The sequence below is a fragment of the Simochromis diagramma genome, unplaced genomic scaffold (assembly GCF_900408965.1).
Source record: "Simochromis diagramma unplaced genomic scaffold, fSimDia1.1 OVJJ01000753.1, whole genome shotgun sequence".
NCBI lineage: Eukaryota > Metazoa > Chordata > Actinopteri > Cichliformes > Cichlidae > Simochromis > Simochromis diagramma.
In genome coordinates, this window is record NW_024387523.1 from 335,638 (window position 1) to 352,076 (window position 16,439).

At 43.2% G+C, this 16,439-nt stretch overlaps 1 protein-coding gene across 1 annotated transcript; it reads left to right on the plus strand.

The window, feature by feature from the left end:
* The first annotated feature begins 3,900 nt into the window (after positions 1-3,900).
* tcf19l (transcription factor 19 (SC1), like) lies at positions 3,901-16,179 on the plus strand. The gene is made up of 6 exons (XM_040021240.1): positions 3,901-4,132; positions 4,660-5,669; positions 10,628-10,797; positions 12,580-12,973; positions 13,223-13,718; positions 14,174-16,179. The coding sequence occupies exons 2-6, from the start codon at positions 5,399-5,401 to the stop codon at positions 14,511-14,513; spliced, it is 1,671 nt and encodes a 556-aa protein (XP_039877174.1). The 5' UTR covers positions 3,901-4,132; positions 4,660-5,398; the 3' UTR covers positions 14,514-16,179.
* The last annotated feature ends 260 nt before the right edge of the window (positions 16,180-16,439 follow it).

Consider the following 16,439-nt stretch of genomic DNA (forward strand, 5'->3'; position numbering starts at 1 on the left):
TTGTCAAGTTGATGTCTATTTCAAATCTGAAATGCATGATCTGACTCTAAGTGGCATTAAAATTTGTATTACAGATGTTTAGTTTATGTGACTGGATATTACACTGACACTGGGTGCACCTTGCATCATGCCCGGTCTGTTTATTAAGTCTACCTGTGCGTTTATCTCCTTGGCTTAAAAGGATCAGGTAGTCGGGGTGGTTCTTGAAGCTTAACTGGATCCTCCTTGTTGTTTTAGCCCATCAGAAGTATTGTCATCGTCGATATTACCTTAGCTTTTTCTGCAAAAACACATCTCTAATGTTTTATTTAGGACTGTGTTTGAGGATTTTTTTTAACGTGCTGGGATCGTTTCACTTTCTCTTTCAGTTTGATCAGGGCCGTGATCTTTTGTCTCCGTGGACTTTACACTAAAAAGCTAGAAGGTGATTGTTTTTTATCAGCTGATTTGAAAGTGAAGTGTCTGTCTTTATGCTGAGCAGTGGGGTTAAACTGGAGAAAGTAATCGAATGGCAAGCCTCTAATGTCTGATGCAAAACAGTCTTTAAGCAGGTTAACTTTTTTAGCCTGCATTTTTGGAGTAAAAATGTGAGAAATATGCAGGTTGTGCTGAGTTCTGACTAATTTTGTGAAGAAAAAACACTGAAACATAGAAATCTGTGTTAATATTGTGAGTGTAGGTCACAGGAAGTGAGACAGAACGATTCAAGGAGACATGATTGTACCTGTTTGAATGATACCAGGAATTCTGGTCCGATTGCTTTCCTCTTTTTTCTCTTTTCTGATGAACATCTTGCTTTAATTTGAAAAACAAATCAGGTCTTTCAGGTCTCACATGTAGTCATTGACTCTAACAATACTTCAGTGTACTGCCATAAACAAGCCTGGTTTGCTTGAATGATATATCAGTGCTTATTTGTATTACCTTTGAGACCTTTTGGCATAATGGCACATACTTTTGTAAAGCTCCTTTTTTTTTTCTGTAATGAATGAATAATTCCAATTAAATGAATTTTGAACCCAGAGCCAATCACGAGATTTATATTTTTGTCTCGCTGCTTTTTTAGGTACTCTTTCCGTTTCCTTCATTCAACTCAAGTATTTTTCATTTGAACTTCAATAAAGGATTAGCACGCATTTCCAAAACATATCAGGAAAGCCACATTATATATAAATGGTTTTAATCTGTAAAAGAAGGTAACCACTTTCCCGAGAAAGCACAGAGCACATTTTGAATTCTTTAAGTTCACCTAAATATACCCAGAAGTAATAGGAAGTAGTGATGAAAGCACTCCAGTTGATTGTGCAGTGCTTGCCTGTAGGCATCGGTGCCGCTTAAGTCCTTTTGCATAATATTATCTCAGTGCTTTAGAGGTTGTAGTGCAGACTTTTAAGAAACATTATCCCGAATCATAGATAATGACAAAAGGCAAAAACACACCAACAGGAATCATATTTCCTTATAAATATAATCACTGTATGGGTTCCTTCTAAACAGGCACTAATAATAAACAGTTAAATGAGAATAAATGCTCCCTCTGACTCGCTCCTCCTGCTGCATCAAATTAACAAAATTCACATTAACAGAATCACATAAAAACAACACAAATACAAATGAGGACTATTAATGTGCCTGCTGCTACTATTGACATCCTGCATTTGACAATGTCTCACTTGCTGTTACTTCCCCTTGATGTTTGTGTTTGTGCAGAATAATAGCGTTTAGCCGTGACTGTGAGTTGACCTATGAAGACTCTTTTGTGTCTCTTTTCTCATCTTGAATCAGACTTTATGATGCGTGAGTGTAAATAAAATCATTTCAGAAGGCTTGTGTAAGTTTTTCTGAGGACTTGGCACAAAGGGTGTTTGAAGCATCTTGGAGAATTTACTGCAGTTTTTGTGGGTTTAGTTTGTTTCACAGTCTTCTGTCCATCTAATCCCAGATTGAGACCCACATGCAGGCACTGGGAAAACATGCAAACTCCACGCATCAACATCCCGACAGCCTGAGGGTGAAACCAGAAACCTTCTTGCTGTCAGGCAACGCTGCACTGCGCTACCAACGTTTTCCACTTTTATGCTGTCTGTACTTAAACTTAGTTATGCTGCATAGAGCTACTGGGTGTGTACAGCATGAATAAGTGTGCTGCAACTTTGAGGAAACCACTCTGTTGGATAAACTCAGTTCTGCTGTATTGAAAAGCCCTCTAGACTCAGTTTATAATTCCAATTTGATCAGACCACCAAACAAAGGCCTAAATGAACACAGATTTTTCCAGAATATCTTAAAGACTACTCGACAACATGAGGAATACTTTCTTTTTCAGTTGTTCTTCTCATTTACAAAGAGACCCATTTATAAAACAAATGAGAATAAAGAAGATAAATAAGCACAATTTTAACAAAATGCATCAGTTTTACCACATTGATTGAATCTATTACATTATAGTTTATAACAGTGGAAAACCACAACACCTGCACATGTGGAGTTTTTGGAATGAAGTATTAGTATTTTATATTTTTATCATTTAAATAAGTTGTCTAGCTCTGGAAATACTTTTAACTTTCTATGCGCTTCCACTCCTGTGTAGCAGGCACATGGAAGCTCCACCACATGGGAATAGCAGTTCATTTTATTAGAAAATTAGAGTCATTTTGGACTTCAATTCAATTTTCACACTTTGCAAAGCCAGCGGGCTGAACTGGATTCGTCGGCAGGGCAGTTCTGGCAGGCCGTTGTCATCCGCTGGGATGGCTGTGGCTCAGAGCGGGTCATCCACTAGCAGGAAGGTTGGTGGTTTAATTGCCGGCTGCTCCAGTCTGCATGCCAAAGTATCTTTGGGTAGAATACTGAACCCTGAGTTGTGCTTATTGGAGTGTGGATGTTAAAAATAGAGTTTAAACGTAGAAAAGGTGCTTGTATTAGTGTGCATGTATATGGGTGAATGAGATATAATGTATAAAGTGCTTCATCTCATTCATGCTATAAAGTGCACATAAGCTGAGTCCATAAGTGCTTTAGAGACAAACACATTTCCATTTCAGGTTTTTACAGAACCCTGTTTCAAAATACAAGAAAATGTCAAAATCATAGTGTGGTTATTAAAATGTGTTCAGAATTTGCAAACTGACAATGAGTCATCTCATAAATTATGACGGACTGCTCTTATTAATAACCTCTGGCCCTCTTCCACAGTGTGTGTTTTTTATCCTGTCTTTCTCCCATCACCCCCAAATGGTCGAAGCAGACGGCTGCCCCTCCCTGATCCTGGTTCTTCCTGTTAAATAGGAGTTTTTCTTTGCCACTGTCATCAAGTGCTTGCTTGAAGGGAATTGTTTAATTATTGGAGTTTTCTCTGTCCTTGTTGGGTCTTCACCTTGCCATAAAGCACCCTGAGGTGACCGCTGTAGAGATCTGGCGCTATATAACTAAACTCTTATTAAGTTTATATTATTGCCTGTACAAGCATACACAGTATATTGCTACAGCGCTCAGTTATTATACAGCTTTACTTAGATTTAGTAATCAGATCTATACCAAACTTTGTAGTGCTGCACAGCACCAGCATCTACCGCTCTAACAGTATTTTCCTCGCTTTTTCTTAACTTCAGGTCGTGTTCACAGCTCTTTGTGAGAACAGTTTAAGCTGCTTTTAAATATGTTGCTTTGTTGTTTGCCCTGTGTTTGAGTTTAACCCTTATTTGTCTGTTAAACTTCTGTAAACTACTTTTACTGCTCACTGTGCGGCAGTTTGGCCTGTTGAGCTTGAGTAAAGTGGCTAGCCCAGCTGTGACACTTGCGTCGGGCCTCCTCCTCCGGCCGGGCCGCTCCTGCTCCCGCTGAAGGCGCCCTGGCCCGCAGCCAATCGGGGCGGGGCAGGACGTGACGTCGCTTCTCGCACAAGGAAGCTCCCGGAGTGGCGCGCCAAATTTCAAAGGACTTCCTCCTGGGAGGAAAGACGGCGAGAAGACCCACCGAAGTCCGGCAAACAGCGGCGACAGAATACCGCAGAAAAATAAAGCTAAGCCGGTGTTTTATGGGTGAAACTCCCCCGCTGAGCCGTGGAGTGAGTCAATCTGCGTGGATCTGAGGATTTAAAGACATGAAGTCGGTGCGCAGCTTTGTCATTGTTGTAAGTGGCTGCTTTGACTTTCACTCCACCTACAAGGAACTAACGTCAGCTAGCTTCAGCCTGCTTCTGATCGGCAACCACTGCTTATCTTAAACCTCATTTTAACGCCAGGCAATCAGGGCTTCGTCAAATATGCGGATTTAAACGAGAATATATTGAGTTTTTATTTGAAAAAGCGAGTTTTTTCTGTGAATTTGTTTCGGTTTGTGTGCTTTGCTTTGTGTGCTGATCCCGTGATTGTCAAGGAGTCTGCAGGCAACTGATGCACGATGCAGCCACCTCTTAAAAAAGTGCAGCTGACAGGGGTTTTTCTGCTCTGCTGTACAGTTAACACGAGTGTGATATCCTCTTACTTCACCTGCTGCACCGTGTGATGTGACAAAAGGGGTTTTAAGCTTTTCTGTCCTCTCTAAGTGTCAGATAAGTTGTATTTCTCAGCTGTTTTTTTTTCCTCCTTCAGACACTAAGTGGAGCAATTAAGAAAAAGCACCTTACATCTGAGTGACTTTTCTCTTGTTTTCTTTCAGATTAGACAGTCCCCAGCTGTTGCACCCTGTCAGGCTTCCCACATGTGAGTCGGCTCATGTCAATTGATGTCAGTGAGCCTGGGATTTTAATCTCCTCCACACACACAAACGCACAGAGATCAGGCCTCTGCTGACAGCTGCTCAAACCTGAAAAATATTAGTTTTCCAGCTAAAAGTCACACCTGTTACCACCAGGTTTACTTTTCCGGGGTTTAATATTTGCGGCACATTAGCGTGGGCTCGGTCCGCATCACAGCAGCTCTTTATTCTTGGGCCCACCGTCTTCTAGCCTCCACTCCACGGGGGATTTAGTCTGTTTAAACTGGGCCTCATAACAGAGTGCGGGAGCTCATTTCCACACTTCACCGGCTTATATGCTACTCTATATCCTCATTACTTATTCATGTATGCACAGGAGGACACAAGAAGACATCAGCTTTCCATACTAATGCAAACACCTGTTGCTCAAAGCGGCTGCACCTGTCTGTAACCTTCACACTCGCTGCTTTCTGGTGCATGTCAGGAATATTTTATCGTCAAGTATAGATCGCTGGTAGCTGTCGGTGCTCTTGGGTCGAACGCAAATGGCTTCGTTTTAGCTCTTCTTCACTAGCACAGGTTTGTTCAAAAATGGATCGTAACTTGCTCTAACTCAGGGCCTGTCACAGATCAGGGGTGGCCTCTGGGTGGGGCAGGTTGGGGGGGGTTTCGTGGTGGCAGACAATCGCAGGCTTCAGCCATGCTGGCTGGGGTGCAGCCGTGCTTCCAGCTGCTTCGGATCGGGTCGTCGGCAGGCGAATCTGCGCGGGACCTGTACACCTTCAGGCCGGCGCAGAACCACTCGGTGTTCCGCCTGGGTCGAGCGGCGGAGCTGTGCGACGTCACGCTGGACTCGCCGTCGGTGTCCCGCATCCACGCTGAGCTCGAAGCCGAGAGGGAGACGGGCGAAGGAGTCGAAGCTCAAGAGGAGGAAGGATGGAGGGTCCACATTAAGGACAGGAGCAGCCATGGTGAGACACGAGGGCTGAATCACACACACCCACACACACACAGCATCACAGTCAACCTGAGATTCTCACACTTTCACACCCTCCCTCAGTCATTGTGGAAGAGAATGAGGTAAAAACACACCTGTTTACAGGAATAACACCACTTCTACTGAGAACGGAAGAAGTATTTTATTAAAGTCAGGTTGAAATGAGTGTGAAAACACATTTCAGTGAACTGACATGAAAAACAGTCCTCAAAAAATTCTAAGAATACAGTAAAAAATGTCCTTTAGTTTGAAACTTTGTCAATTTATTCAAAGTTATCAATGAGGCTTCAGCACGTCTGCAGGACTCTCACTCAGCAGCCTTCAGAATGTGTCGCATCTTCTCTGGAAATATAAAAATCAAACCTTCAGTCTGAACTGAAACTAAACTGAAACAGAAATCTTAATTAACCCTCCCCTAAAGCTCTGTTGTGCACTCGAGCAGTGAAAACATTCTTCTTCTTATTTACCGACCGAATTATCAAAACGAAGTGAGCCATTACGCTCCTGAACACAGCTGTAGGCGTGCAGGTAAAGACTCGCGTGCATCACGAACAAAGAGCATCTCCGAAACCTCAACTTCAAAAACTTGTCTTATCTCTGCCCCCAGAACTTTTATTTTATTTTATCTGAACCGTTACAGTTACAGAATTGTTTCAGCCCACCGAGAAGCATTTTAGTTTGATTTGTTTAAAAACAAACAAACAATCAAACTCAAATTAAAGCGTGTTGGTGATAAGGAATTAATTAAACTCAGTTGCTCCTGATCTTTGACCCTGATTTTACCATCCATGCAAGTGTGAGCACGAAGCATGACGTTAGCTTCAAATGGATTGCGTGCACGTTTTATTTGTAATTATAAATTTGAATGCATGTATTTCTCCTCTGCAGTGCTGTAATTCCATCTGTTTTAAAGATGCTGCTTATTTCTGTGCTGTAACTGATCTAAATGGCAGTCCCACTGTTTGGTTTCAAAACACCAAAAAATTCGATAAAAAAACAAATCGGCAGCCGTGTCCTTCTTACACAAATCCTGACCTGGTTCCTCAAAAACATCCACAAACCTTGTTGTGAGCAGTTTCGTGTAGGAACTGTTTACTACTCGGTTACACCTGCTAGCGTATCATTCTGAAGGAAGTAAATGTGCATTTAGCCGTGACGAGGGGCTCCTGCTAATGACAGCGTGACAGGATGTAAACACTGACGGGGTTGCCCCTCAGCTGTGCAGTAATATTGGTGCCATGGTTTGTTGTTGTAGTTTTTAGAAAGCAAATTGTCCTAATATGAAATGATTTAAAACAAGCTCACGATTTGCAGATGTATTTATTTCTTTTTGGGGTAACTGTGCGTTCTGGGAAGAGACTTGGCTCCACTTTTGGTACCGCAAGACAAGTTGCCATCTGGTTCAGTTAAATTCAAGTGAAAGCAGCATCTCTACAGCAAACCAGCAGAAGATAAAATATGCATTTAATATAGGGGAAAGTTCCTCTTTACACCTTAAACAAAGCATAACGTGTATCAGCTTTGAGGTGCGCCGTCAGAGAGATGAACTCTGAACTCTGGTGGAGCGCAGTGTAAGACACCTGACCTGTGAGTGTATGTTTCAACACCTGTTATAGGTGTTGATTAAAGCGCTCAGGCTTGGACTCTTTCATCCAGCGTTTGGAGGAGTTTCTGGATGCTGGATTTCTTCTTAGCAGCTGCTCTCTTTAAGCATCGTTTGTTCAGTCGTCTGCTCAGGTCTATTGGGAGATCTATGAATATGATCTAGAAGCAATTACCTGTAAAGGTCAGAGGTAAATGAGCATCCTTCTGTCTGGTCTTCTTCCCTCTAGCACTGACTTTTAGCCTGACATTCTCTTCAGCCAGCTTTCGTTTTCTTCTTCCTTGACGTATTTTTGTAAGTACGGCTCCCGGCAATCAACTCCGAGGCATACTTGACCACACTGCAAGAACACTTTTTACCCCATTTGTTTCAAAGGCCAGCCTGCATCACAAAGTGGTTTAATACAGCCTCTTTCCTGTTCGGCGCGTTCTCTGCATTTTAGACACTTTACTATTTTTGAACAGGAGAGAGAAATTTCTAACTGAAGTCGTGTTTTTGTAGCAAAATTCGAGCCAAAGCACAGAATCTCTCTGAGAAGTCAGAAATCAAACAAGCATAAAATTCAACCACTGAAACAAATGTATCTGTTCAGGAATGCAATTAAATAATTTGGAATTTGATATCTTAACTAAAAAAATAATGATGCGTGTTACTTTTTTGTAAAGCAGTATATTTGAAAATTCATGGATAACAGTAACAACAATGATGTTTTAGCATTGAAATGATGAACTGACCAGTACAGAAACATGGAGTGATTTTGGTAATTACCAATACTGTGGTATAAACCTGACACTGGGTAGTGATAAATATGATAAATTTGTCAAGCTTCTGGTTGTCAACTCAAATATCTAACGAGCCAATCACACGGCAGCAATTTATTTAGTCACATACATGTGATCAAGTTGATCTGCTGAAGTTCAAGCTGAGCTTCGGGTGAAAGGTGATTTAAGTGACTTTGATGATGTTGGACATCAGAGGACGCCAGACTGCTTCATACAAAGGAAACTGTAGCTTAAATAACCGTTTGTTACTAGCAGTGTCTGCAGAAGAGCATCTCTGAATGCATAACAAATCAGGCCTTGATGGGCCGCAGCAGCAGAAGACCACGCCACGTGGGACGCCACTATAAACAGGAAACTGAGGACACAGATCCAATGGGCTGTATCCTCAGAACTGCACTACAGAAGAGACTAGAAAGGGAAAGGACGACTCTATCCTGGCTCGTATCAGTCGTTGAGGCTGCTGGTGGAGATCTAACGGTGTAAGGGATATTTTCTCTGTGCACTTTGGGCTCCTTAGTACCCACCGAGCCTTCATTAAACACTACAGCTTACCTCACTGTTGTTGCTGAACATTATTCCTTTATGACAGCAGTGCGCCCATCATTTGATGGCTGCTTCCAGCAGAGTAATGCACCGTGTCACAAAGCTCAAACTGGTTTCTTGAACATGACAATGAGTTCACTTTACTTGAATGGCCTCCACAATCACCAGCTCACCTTCAGGATGTGGTGGAACTGTAAATTCACAGTGATGCGCAGCAGCTGTGTGAAGCTGTCCTGTCAACATTGACCAATATGTCTGATTAATGTTTCCAGCACCTTGTTGAATTTGAACCAAAAAGAAGGCAATTACTGGTATTAACGAGGTGTAGCTAATAAAGTGGCCACTGAATGTGTGTATGCATTGCTTCACACCATCCAGTGAGGTCGCAACACGTGATTCTATATTATTAACAGGATCTATCTGATCAAAAGATTACCTTTGTTATTAAAATGTCAGAGTCTATGAATATCTGTGGCGGCGTTATCAGATGATGCCGACCGGTGTCAATGCGAGAATGCGCGCGGCTGCTCTGTGCGGCTGAACGGGCCGCAGGCTCACCGTGTAAAAGAAATGTTACGCTTAAGAATAGAGCTGACAGAAAATATTTGATTAATTGTTCAGTTTTCAGACGGAAAATAAATTAAATGTCAGGCGTTTCATAAATGGATTAATCAGCGATGTCAGTTTACAAGCAAACATGCCAAACATGTCTCCGTTCCACATCTTTTTCTACTTACAAATCACATTTGGTTTGATTACAGCTGTTGGTCATGCAAATAAAAAGAAAAAAAAAAGTTTTATAAAATCCTGGCTGATTCTTTTAGCCCGGTAAAATAAAAGCTTTAACTATTGCGTATCCGAACAGTCGGGGCTGACAGGAACAGATAGATGCATAGATTTCTGTCAGATGCCGTAATGCAGAAGCATCATCTTTCACTGAAAATGGACCGGCTGTGTTTGCTGCAGGACCCCAAAAAGCCCATTCAGAGCCTGCAGGAAAGAAAAGAGCCATCAGCTTCAGCCTCAGAAATAATAGGACAGACTGATGGATACAAAATTGTGCAAAAAGGGCACCACAAAAACAGGAGTTTAAGACATTTGGTTTGAAACTTAACAATACCTGCCGCCAGGTGCATTCTGCTGTGAATGAAGACAATTAACATGTTACGCGTTCACACGCCGGCTTTGAAAAGCATTCGCACCGAGGAGGTCCATTTGATTCGGTCTCAACGGGTCGTTCACAGCTGAGCGTGTGAAATGGACCAGTAAACTCAACTTTCAGGAGAACAAATAAAAGCAAATGTACAAACAGAAGAACCGAACGAAAAAATTCATGAGTAATTCAGGACACAAGATAGAGTCTGAACCGCAGGTTGCTGAGAGTCGTCAGTGCAGTCTGAAGTAGACAGGAAGATGCACGGAGTGAGGAAGGGGGAGATTAAGAGTGAGCGTTGGGTCTTCATTCAGTCGCTGTCCGACAGGCTCAGAATCTAAACTGCACCCTTACTGCCTAATTTTTCAAGTAATTTCACAGTCTGTTTCCCACATTTTTCATTTTTGCTATTAAAGTTACATTTTAGTATTCGCCCCGCATTTCTCATTTTGTGCTGTGCTGTCATGGCCGTGTGATTGCCTTGTAGCCTTCCAGCTCCTCAGTTCTGGGTCCATCTCGCAGACTGTTTTACATTTCTCCTAGATTCTGGAAGCTGTAAACGCACAGTCACCGAATGACTTTATTTCAGGGCTCTGCTCTCATGATTTATTCTTTTTTTTGCCGCTGTCAGATTCATATATTAAAAAGCTCTGTGAATATCTAGCCTCCGGTAACGTCGGCCTTCAGTTGTAAAACTGTTGCTCGTTTGTGTCTTCGGAGAGTTTCCCACTACTTTACATGTCAGTGTGACCTCCTAGAAACCTCTAAAACGTTTTATTTTGAGGGCTGATCTGTGCCCGGCAGTGTGTAGTTTAACATTTCTTCAAATCTTCTTGGTCTTGTGTTTCTAGGCACGTGGGTCAATGAAGTCCGCCTCCAGCCGGGCATACAGTGGGAGCTCTCGGACGGCGACACGCTGATCTTCGGAGGCCAGACGGATCCAGGGAACCCGGAGTTCTACTTCCTCTTCCAGAAGGTTAAAGTTCGCCCGTTGGACTTCGATGCAATCACGCTTCCAAAAGTAAGTCCGTGGTTTGGAATCAACTATTTACATTCAGTATGAAGCCAGACTCATGGTGACACTTTTCTTAAAAAATAAAGATATCGAAGGTTCGTGTTTCTCACCAAGTCTGTGGTCAAAGGATAAATCTGGACATGTTCTGTCTGCTGCATGAGTAAATGCACCATGTGACACTGCTAATGTCCATATGTCAACATTACACAGTTCAGACATTCCTCAATATTATTTTTAGCAGTCTGCATTGATTATACAGGAGGGAGAAACTTACTAATCGACAAGTCTAAAAGTACGAAAATTTAAAAACTCGAGCGAAGTTCAAGAGACAAAGTTAAACAGTGAGTTTACAGATATTTTGTCTACTTCAGTCATTTTAAACCTTTCTTAAAAAGTTAAATTGTTCTGTTGAGTAAATCTCTACCCTACAGAGCCACTGTTAACAATTCACTCCTGCATTAGATTAACTGGTGCTTGTAAATCAGCTGTAGGTGTGTATAGTCGTGTGGCAGCCAGTCCAGAGTGTGCTGTCCTGATACCCTGTGACAGACGGGCTCCAGCTCCTCTGCAACCCTGAACTGGAAAAGCTTTAAAGAAAATGGGCGGATAGATTGGGGTAGTGGGCTCAAAGTCTTTTTCCAGCCTCTGTACTATGTTTGCTAATGTCTGCAAATGTTAGAGGATTTCTGAATGAATAGTTTGCAGTAACATTAACGGTAGAATGACGGCCTCAGAATTGTGGTGCCCATGGATCTGTAAGCTTGTGTGCTTGCTCTGATTCTCCTTTATGCTAAAAATACAACAAATATTCCTCAAAGTTACATCTGAGTCTCGTTTTCTTAATGCACGTAAGAATCAGATTCTGTAGCACCAGCAGCCTTCTTTGCTCGCAGGCTAACGTCCCCCAAGGCAAAAGATCACGTGACCCATGATGTAGGCTACCAAAGGAGCAGCGTTAATGTAGCGGCTGTATAGGGGGGAAGAAAACGAATATTCCCCAGTTGCGATAAGGACATTAATTTTAGATGCTTGTCAGAGACTGTTATTATAGCTTCTTGATTTGGTCCCTCACAGCCCTGCTGCTCTAAATACTCACTAGGAAACCAAATGTCTTTCAACAAATGCACTTTATGTGCTTCTGTTTGAGGGATTTGTTAGAAATTACAGTGACCGTCTGCTTAAGATGGGATTTCTTACAAAGATGAAAGATGTCATTGGTTTTTAAATTGTTGTCTTTGGTCTGAGTGCCACAGACAGGTGAGTCGATACAGAAACTAATGAAAGGACTAACATGCCTTTTTCTACCTTCTTGTTTTTCCTGTAATATGTTGACAGTAATGAAAATGTTGATGTCGACTCTACCCTGTAATTTTCATCCCACTCCTGTGTCAAAGTGTGTGCAGCCATCGTTCATTAGGTGGTGCTGGGCACTATTTGTATTCTGAATGCCAATAAAAAATGTACCACAATGTCTGGTAAACAATAACAAGCCCACAGAAAATCCCCCAAAGCATTTTATCTATGAAGACATGGAGGCATACTCTCACTAAATGAAATTTGAAGATTAAATCATGTGCAATCGTACTTTTCTACTTCAATTAAAAAAGTGCTGATGCATGAGGTTGATTTGCAGCAAGAGGCAGAAATAGATTTATTATCTCAAAGGTGCCATGACTTTTCTGGAAAGAAATGCATCAGCCAGACAAATTAGACGCGCACCTCTGGATATTGACATTTGGCCTACGCTTCGTGAAGGTTTAAATGAAATATTTATATCTGGTTTCCTAGGCGGGAACCTTCTCGTCAGACTTGCAGAACAGGATTAGGACCAGCTTGGACCGCAAGGTAGCTGCCAACCTGGACCTTTCGAAGCTGTCCATCAACAGAGCCACGGTCATCCTCAACTCCATCGGCAGCCTGAGCAAGATGAAGGGCAGCGCCTGGACCTTCAAGAGGAGCCACAGCCACGAGGGAACAGTCTCTGACCCCGGCACTTCGACCTCACCTCCTCTTGCCGTGGGCTTTTCCTCCCTGCTCCCACACTCCACTCCTCCGTCATTCACCTCTGCAGCTTCACTGCCTCAGACGAAGGCCCTCCCGCAGACCTCCAGGAGCAGGAGGAAGTCGGCTCACACGGTGCTGCTGGAGGACGATAGCTCAGACGAGCCCAGAAGTCGAGGAGGTAAAGCACAGCGGCGTGCTGCAGAATGACACTGCTTACTCTCTGGAGCTTTTTGACATGAAGCTGCAGATTTTTACCATGAAATTTGTTTTTGGCAGCTTTTAAAAAGACTTAATATTAGTTTATGAAGTTACTGCTTTCTTTTCAAGGATTTTACTTGCAAAACAAAGGAGGGAAAAGAACAAATTAGTGCTGTGATTAGCTTCTGTCTCCACTTACATTACCTTGCTGTATTTCCGTTGATCTTAGTTTTGGCAGGAGTTGTGGAGGATGGACAGAGAGCGCGGGGGAAGAAGAGGCGGAGGCTCTACAAGTCTGAATCTGAAGGTTTCAGCTCGCCGCCTCCTCCTCAGCTGCAGCCCAAAACTCACAGCGACATCCGCAGGCCGCTGGAGGCCAAGCCCTTCCCCGTCGGTATCCGGACCATCGGCAGCTTCCACGGAGCCATGACAAACAGCAGACTCAACGAGCACCTCTTCCAGGCATCCTTCACAAGCAAACAAGAGGCGGAGAAGGTGAACCGAGTCAAGACGGTGGTGCACGGAAACATCGCGGCCTTCCGCCAGCAGAAGCCTGCCCATTGCTCCCCGACCGCAGCGAGAGGGAGGCGGAGGGCCAACAGCTCCCCCGTATTCTCCCCGTTGGTGGTGGGAGGGGAGAACTACAACCTGGCCTCGCCGTCGGTGAGGATCCGCGCAGACGAGAGAGTTAGCGTGCAGTTCAACCGATTTCATCATCCAACAGGGTGAGTTTGGAAGGATTTTCTAAAAATTCTCTGCAAAGCACAGCGCTGTAGGATTTTCTGTCATATATACAAACTGTACAATGTTGGAGCTTCATATTAAACAAGGCCTGAAGCTCCTCTGTGAGGCACAAGCTCAGGATTCAGACCAGATGCCCAAACCTGTTGTTTGTAAAGGACAACCAGTCAGAAAACCCTTTCTTTCCCTCGGTTCTGACCTCGTTAAACTCTTTTCTGTGAGGTTTTGGTGCCAATCGCTGCTTCAAAGTCAGATCAGCTACGACATGATGTTAGTTTAGTAAATTATGCACATCTCTGGCCTACCCTGCAGCTGTAACTTGAGCATGGAGTGGCAACAGTTTAAAAAACAAACATATTTGTTCCTCCTTTTTTCTTTTTTGGTGATGTCACCTTCAATCCTTCTCATTTCTTCCTGTTTATGTTTTCCTTCCTTGAAGTAAGCGACGCGGCCGCCCCAGGAAACACCCCCTCCCCCCACGGCCTTCCCTGCCCTCTCCGTCCTCCTCGTCTTCATCCTCTACCTCCTCGGCCTCCTCCTCCTCCGGCTCCTCCTCTTCCTCCTCGGACGAGGACGAAGACGACGAGGAAGAGGACGACGTGATGGTTGGCACGGTGGAGCCGTGCGCGGCGCCGCGGTGCCGGCTGCCCCAGCAGGACACGGTGCAGTGGATCCAGTGTGACGTGTGCGACGCCTGGTACCACATAGACTGTCTGCACGTCGACCGCAAGAAACTCCTGATGGACCCCAACGCTGACTTCCACTGCGGCTGTCGCTGACGACAGGGAAGCCAAATTCCGGATGATTAAATGAAATCAAAAGCCTCACTTTGAACTTTAAAGCTGACACTTTCCCCTCCTTAAACGCTTCTTTTCCTTCAGTCATAAAGTGGAAATTAAGATTTTTGCCTTTGAAGACAGGCTGCGACTTCATCTAATGACCGCTGAGCCGCTCTGCACGAGCACGCGGCGCTTTTCTCTCGCCTCAAACACGGCTGTTAATTCAAGAAAAGAATTTCCTTTGATATTTTTTACATCCTGATTTTATAAAGTTTGAGCATTTGTGACCCGACAGTAACGGAGTTACTCCACGAACCTGGAGCCCACTCAGCCTCAGAGCTTAGGCTTTTGGAGGAGGAGGCAAAACTCTAATGAAATGTCTCAGTTTGGATTTCATTATGGCTTTGACTGCCTGGAGAGGCGCAATCAGAGCAGGAAAACACAATGTTTGAGCACATCTCCAGCGTGGCTATCCAGGGAGCGAACTGCATTCAGGAAAATTCAGGCCATTGCTGGACTCTATAAAAAGCTCTTTAACGTCCTAAATCTTGTTCCGCTGCCACCTTCACAATTTCAAAGCCATTAAAAACAATGTTGCTTGGTAATCAGACTTCATTAGAGATTTGAGTGCGGCTTTCTTGAGTGGTAGCTGCTGTGTAGGAGTAGATCTGTAATCATTCGACGTGAAATGCCAAGAAATGTGTCAGCAGACTCGTGTTGACGCTGCTGATGAGAAGTGCTCCTGGGATGCTAATCAAATGTTTGAAGGCACTTCTGCAGCAGCAGCTGCTGGTTTCTGGGATGTTTGTGACTGAGTGCAGGCTGGCAGTGTGGCTGCTGCTGAAGGCAGGACTCATTACCAGTCAGATGTCATGTCGAATAATCCGCTGACGTAACAGGAAAAAACAGACTCGTAAAAATGATCTCGTCGCCTCTGACTGGTGGGATGAGTTTCGATGTCACAGATGATTTTTTTAGGGTCGTCTCTTCAGCTCTGCTTCCACCTTCAAGAGACTCTTCACACTACTGAACTCTGTGGCCAAAATGGGTGCTTCAGTCCTGAGTGAAAAGTGCTGGACCTGACTGAACTGTCTCTGAACAGCAGACATCTTCACTTCGGTGCTGCGTGTGAGTATGAAATCAAAGTGTGGAACGCCAAAATCTTTCTCAAGCACCTTGCTTTTTATTTAATTCCAAATTTCTACATGTTCTGGCTCATCTGGAGTGGAAACGTCCTCTTTTTTTCCCACTCAAATCTGCTCCACTCTTACAGTCTTTATAATGGCTTCATCTCTGTTCACGTGAGATATGATAGTGTTGTAATGAAAAGTCTGTGCTGGTGTTTTATGTGTTTTTTTTCCCTTTTATTGTACCACAAATGGGAGCGCTGCAGCGAGCTTAAACTGGGAAAATTTCATTTTTTTGAGCAATAACATCAAAAACAGGATGATAAAAATAAAGAAAAATACAGAAATATATATATATTACATGCTAATGTCGATAAAGGTTGATGTGGACTGCAACATTGATTGCTTGCAGTTCACTTAACCTGGATTTTGTCAGTTTCACTGGTGCTTGGACGCTGACTCAGCCTCTCTTGCTGCTTTGCTAATTGTCAGAAATCCAGCAGATGGTTGAGGGGAAAAATATATTTGTGTGTATATATATTAAAAAAATCTGTGCACTGATTTATCACTTCATTCTCAATTCAGTGGATTAGTTAAAAAAGAAATCAAAGCATCTTAATGTGCGCAAACTGTTTTTAGTAGTTTGAGTATTTTTGTCCGTTTTAATGTTCAACAACATATCACAATAAAATGAGTTTCTGAAAGACCTGAGGTTTTTTCACGCTGCTGCAATAATACAATATTAGTTATATACAGATTAACAATATGACCTCGTGTGAAATGCAAGGTTTTTGTTTAA

Bases quoted from the DNA above. Each gene is read 5' to 3' on its own strand.
- tcf19l (XM_040021240.1), top strand. From the start codon at position 5,399: ATGCTGGCTGGGGTGCAGCCGTGCTTCCAGCTGCTTCGGATCGGGTCG. The intron at 5,670-10,627 runs GTGAGACACGAG...TTGTGTTTCTAG, and splicing joins TAAGGACAGGAGCAGCCATG to GCACGTGGGTCAATGAAGTC. The intron at 13,719-14,173 runs GTGAGTTTGGAA...CCTTCCTTGAAG, and splicing joins CGATTTCATCATCCAACAGG to TAAGCGACGCGGCCGCCCCA.